The sequence below is a fragment of the Galendromus occidentalis genome, unplaced genomic scaffold (assembly GCF_000255335.2).
Source record: "Galendromus occidentalis unplaced genomic scaffold, Mocc_1.1 scf7180000077370, whole genome shotgun sequence".
In the NCBI taxonomy this organism is placed as follows: Eukaryota; Metazoa; Arthropoda; class Arachnida; order Mesostigmata; family Phytoseiidae; genus Galendromus; species Galendromus occidentalis.
Genome location: NW_003805358.1, coordinates 1 through 5,338, shown reverse-complemented (window position 1 = coordinate 5,338; position 5,338 = coordinate 1). Strand labels below are relative to the sequence as shown.

The 5,338-nt window shown below is 50.5% G+C and overlaps 1 protein-coding gene across 1 annotated transcript; it reads right to left on the bottom strand.

The window, feature by feature from the left end:
• Positions 1–2,556: 2,556 nt before the first annotated feature.
• On the bottom strand, positions 2,557–5,012 carry LOC100900589 (ras-related protein Rab-32). Its single transcript, XM_003742324.2, has 4 exons — positions 4,821–5,012; positions 3,437–3,685; positions 3,145–3,325; positions 2,557–3,025 (listed from the first exon to the last, which is right to left on the bottom strand). The coding sequence occupies exons 1-4, from the start codon at positions 4,909–4,911 to the stop codon at positions 2,767–2,769; spliced, it is 780 nt and encodes a 259-aa protein (XP_003742372.2). The 5' UTR covers positions 4,912–5,012; the 3' UTR covers positions 2,557–2,766.
• Between the last annotated feature and the right edge of the window lie 326 nt (positions 5,013–5,338).

The window sequence follows — 5,338 nt, the reverse complement described above, 5'->3', positions numbered from 1 at the left end:
GCTCCAATTAAAAGCAGATAAAAACTCTTGAAATTTTCCTCTCGCAGTGATCGACCCCGAGCGATATCGGCTGTTCGACCGGCCGAGATCGGACACATTGACTGATAGATCGAGCAAGCAGTGAATAAACGAGTGTGGAGAGGGATGAGTCATGGATAGGCAAGATGACTCGAATGATGAATACTAATATCCGTTGAGTGACATTTCGAGTCGATGAGGACGGGAGAGCCGCGGAAATCTACGGGCAAGGGAAGAAACTTCTCAATCAGACCGCGATTCCACGAGCAGAGACATCCGCGCTATTACGCGACGCTCACTTAGTCAGCGATACTCACTATACTCAGACGGCTCGTCCTCGGAGTAGATCGAATTCCTCCGAGTACGAGTAGTTGGCAACCGATGGTCAGAATCATCTTCGACTGACATTCGCCTGACTACATGCACAAATTAGCGCGAGAGCTTCCAGAATCACTATAATTTTATGGGCGTTCTGGTGAATAAATAAATACTGGACTGATGAACTTTCGCAAACGACCGCACGAGAAGCCGCAGACTGAATACACGGAGCGAACGTACTGGTGAGTGGCCACCGAATCCATTCCTGTCATACGGAAGCCGGCCTTCCAACTCAATCGATCTAGGAACAACGATTTGCTCCGACAAATGATTTCTGGCTCCATGGGAGCCTCTTCGTCGGCACTCGTGGTTTCTACCACGATTTCCCGAGCTGGAGCAATCCTTCAATTGAAAGCAACGTACACTTGCCGGAATACTTGCGTAGCAATCACCATGAGCGATTCTCTGATAAGCGGGGAGCCAAGAAACACGGATTCCATCGTCAGACCCCACTCACTTGAGAATCGTCTACGTGTAAGGAGTATCTCTCTCGCAAAGCACTCGGGAGAATTCGCTGTATTGTTCTAATTTGGAATCTTGCGTTATCGAATCGAATACCAACACAAAGATCAAAGTTGTCAGCAGGAAACAGCAACCACATAGACATCAACACGCGAGCGTCTGCCGATGTCAGCGTCGTCAACGTCTTCACCTATCGCGGAATACACCCGTCATCCATGCGCGTGCATGAGCTCAACGTGGCCAGCGTGAGAATCATCTCGCATCCATTCACGGATAATTCGAAAGCCATTCGATGTGCAAGTCTCTTAATCTGAATTTCAATCGGTGATCAAGCATAAGGGCTCGGCAAAAGAGGTCACCATCAATCCGACTTATGGAGCAGCACAGAACGCGTGGTCCAGACCCCCGATAGGGAGCAACTCTCCTGGATAGGAGAGATCTCACAAAGTTTCCACAGCGATTATTGCGGTACCAGGTCTATTCATGGATAGATGAGGAGAAAAATGATCCAAGGGCTCCGTCCTCCCTTTCCTGGGCTTCAAGTCTAAAGACTCTCGCTGAGATCGGGAGCGTCTGCGTGTGACGCTCCGGGCGGGGATTCAAGCCCGGTGGTCTGCCCGCAAACCGCTAAGTGGTCCGCGAACTCATAGCGAGAATAACGATGGACCATGAAGTCCGAGGCGCTGCCGACCGCTGTTCTCAACAATGCGCTTTTGTCTCTATATAATCGGATACGAAAGTCGTATCTACGCCATCGGAACACAGGACATCATTCAAAAAAATTAACTGAATCGCGGAACGATTGTTGGCTGGTGGAACCGTCTTCCCGGGGGTTCGTTTTCGGAGATTAGCGCCGAAGGAGATCTACAAAGGATTCTGGAAAGCTTCAACGGGAGCTGGAGGGGAGGAACAAGGCTTCACAACACGAATAATTGAACCCGATCCGCCCGGAGAATCATCATTCCGGACTGGCAATCCAGACGCACCGACGGCGAGCGAGACTTGTGGTCGAGATCCGCGGACGGGCGATCTAACCATTCATAATGAGGGCTGATGATGCTCAAGCAAAAGTCATTTTTAGCGTTTTGTAGTGCTAGTGTTGGTTCGCTGGTAGCTCGTTGGGTCGCTGCCGCCGCTTGGTTTTGTCGGTTATAAATGAGAGTAGCTGCGAGTCCGAAACACCAGTTGGTGGCTTGCGGGTGCCATGATTCTGGGTCGTAATGAAAACACGCTGTCTCATTTGACACTGTCGTTCAAGCTTGAGAGCTGCCTTCGTCTTTCCTGCCCCAGGATCTGTGTCCACCGTGTTTCTTGCCGTTTTTTTCCCTCTATTCTCCGCGATTATTTGTAGCAGTTTCTCGTACATCTGTCGCCATCATTACGCTTCTGTAAACGATTTCGTGGCCACGCTGAATGAAGTTTAGTTGAATGAACTCGGATCGCTTCCCCTCCGGCTAGAGTCGCAGTTCTCGCGTCCCGACTTTTCGAGTCCCAAAGGACGATGTACCTGATCGTTGCGTCGGCGTCGGTGACGAGACTCAGAGGGAAGCCTAGGGATAGTATCTGGAGAAAACATTCCCGGAAATGGCGGTCAGACTTGTTCGGGTTCGCGGCCAGCGAAGGGTCCATAGTAATTCACAAGGATTGGCGGAATTTCGGTGGAGTCACGGTATTCGTGTAAACTCTGTGGAGTCGTTCTTCCGAGAGTAAATTTTATTATGAAAGCTTCACTCTGAGTGAGTGGACAGTAAAACCAGACCATGAGGCTAGCTCGACGATCGAGCTATCGGGTGGAGTTCTCAATCACTTGTCTATTCAGTGATTTGAGCGAAGGATTCCACCAATCTAGATTTTTCCTCCAGCACAAGATCTCTAAAGCGTGGGTGCCAATGGCTCGGAGACCTAATGTCAGCAGCATCCGAACCTCTTGACAGGCTCTCCGTACATTCGGTCGTTCAAGGCCATCGTATTCTCGGCGGCGATGATTGCTGCTCGACATTCGACGATCTGCTGACGCCGAAGAACTTCGTTGGCCAGGTCGCGGGCCGCCTCATCGATATTCGTGTCTGTCTTTGCCGATGTCAAGTACCATGAGTGGAAGTTATTCGTCTCACAGAAATGTTTCATTTTGGCCTGGCTGATTCCGTCTCCCTTGTCCAGATCGCATCTGCGGAATGATTGTAGGCTAGGAGTCATGGTCGGCGTCCCAAGCGAGTGAGATTCAGGATAGGGGACCACTACCAATTCATTTCTCTCTCAAGAGAATCATCATCGGAGAAGACTCACTTGTTCGCCAATAAAACACAAGGAATGGGAGAACCATCCGCTAGATGCGCTTTAGCGTCGAGATCGTTCTTCCATTTTAGAACGGCTTCGAACGTGGCGCCTCTCGTGACGTCGAAGACGATGAAAGCTCCGACCGCCTGCTTGAAGTACACTCTCGTCATGTTACCGAAGCGTTCTTGACCTGCAAGCGAAACAGATTCTAATTTCCGGAACCTTCGAGCAGAGTCCCAAGGATTCCAAACGAATCACCCGTATCGATGGGGGGGGATGGGGTGGGGGTACCCGCGCTGACCTGCGATGTCCCACAACTGTAGCCGGACGACTGTATTCTCGTCCCACTGAATAACTTTGAGCGCGAAGTCTACACCGATCGTGGGTCGGTAATGCTCGCTATAGGCCTTGTGAACGTAGCGGCGGATGATGTTGGTCTTGCCCGTTCCCCATTCACCGATTACCAGCACCTTAAACAGAAAATCGCGGGGATCCGCAGCCGGAGTTGCCATCTCGATTCTATAGTAAGGACCCCTCAAGATCCGTTTCCCTGGAATTGAAAAGATCGCCTTAGCTCCCCTTCCAAGTCAGCGATGCATGAGCGAACGATGGAACCCATTTCCGTCCGGATTTTGGCAAATGAGAGCCCGCTCTTGGATAACGGTGCAGGCTTGTAAGATCATGAAGACTATAAAAGAAGAAGTACGCTACGGAGACAACTGTTTGCCGCCAGCTCCACCGAGATCAAGATGCTGGCAGTTGACCTCAGACATCGTGGAAATCTCCAGGCGGAGCTAGTTTGTGACAATTTGTTACAATTTCGTATTTCCTCCGACGTTCCCGTGACCCGTAATCTTTAGTATGGCTTCTTCACTTATCTATCTGACGAACAAAAATTCACGCTGGTTACCCCTGTCACGGACCGCCCAGGGTCTACCGTCTGACCTTTTCCAGGAGATAAATTAAGTGTGGGTCTCGCAGCGCGAACTGACTGCATTAGCATTTACGAGCTACATTGGTGGATCATTGAGATCCAGGATGAACTGAATCAGGCGGGTATAACACACTCTTCGCGAACCATCCGCCAGCAGCGATGCTTTTCGCTGATCATCAGGACCTCTGAGACTCAATCGGCAGCCTGACGATAACCTCGGAGCCACTGTGAGATACGGGGAACCGTTCTCGCCGGACGGAATGTTATGTAGTGCTCTCCTCGGTTGTTTGCTCTATCTCCCTTGTGGCTGATGCGGCCGCTTTCTGGGCTAGGAAAGTCCGGACCCGAAAGCCGAATTGTTCCAAATCACAAATTTGCTCCACGGTCGCTTCCTACGATTTGGTTGACGGGGAAGAGCTCCAATTAAAAGCAGATAAAAACTCTTGAATTTTTCCTCTCGCAGTGATCGACCCCGAGCGATAGCGGCTGTTCGACCGGCCGAGATCGGACACATTGACTGATAGATCGAGCAAGCAGTGAATAAACGAGTGTGGAGAGGGATGAGTCATGGATAGGCAAGATGACTCGAATGATGAATACTAATATCCGTTGAGTGACATTTCGAGTCGATGAGGACGGGAGAGCCGCGGAAATCTACGGGCAAGGGAAGAAACTTCTCAATCAGACCGCGATTCCACGAGCAGAGACATCCGCGCTATTACGCGACGCTCACTTAGTCAGCGATACTCACTATACTCAGACGGCTCGTCCTCGGAGTAGATCGAATTCCTCCGAGTACGAGTAGTTGGCAACCGATGGTCAGAATCATCTTCGACTGACATTCGCCTGACTACATGCACAAATTAGCGCGAGAGCTTCCAGAATCACTATAATTTTATGGGCGTTCTGGTGAATAACTAAATACTGGACTGATGAACTTTCGCAAACGACCGCACGAGAAGCCGCAGACTGAATACGCGGAGCGAACGTACTGGTGAGTGGCCACCGAATCCATTCCTGTCATACGGAAGCCGGCCTTCCAACTCAATCGATCTAGGAACAACGATTTGCTCCGACAAATGATTTCTGGCTCCATGGGAGCCTCTTCGTCGGCACTCGTGGTTTCTACCACGATTTCCCGAGCTGGAGCAATCCTTCAATTGAAAGCAACGTACACTTGCCGGAATACTTGCGTAGCAATCACCATGAGCGATTCTCTGATAAGCGGGGAGCCAAGAAACACGGATTCCATCGTCAGACCCCACTCAC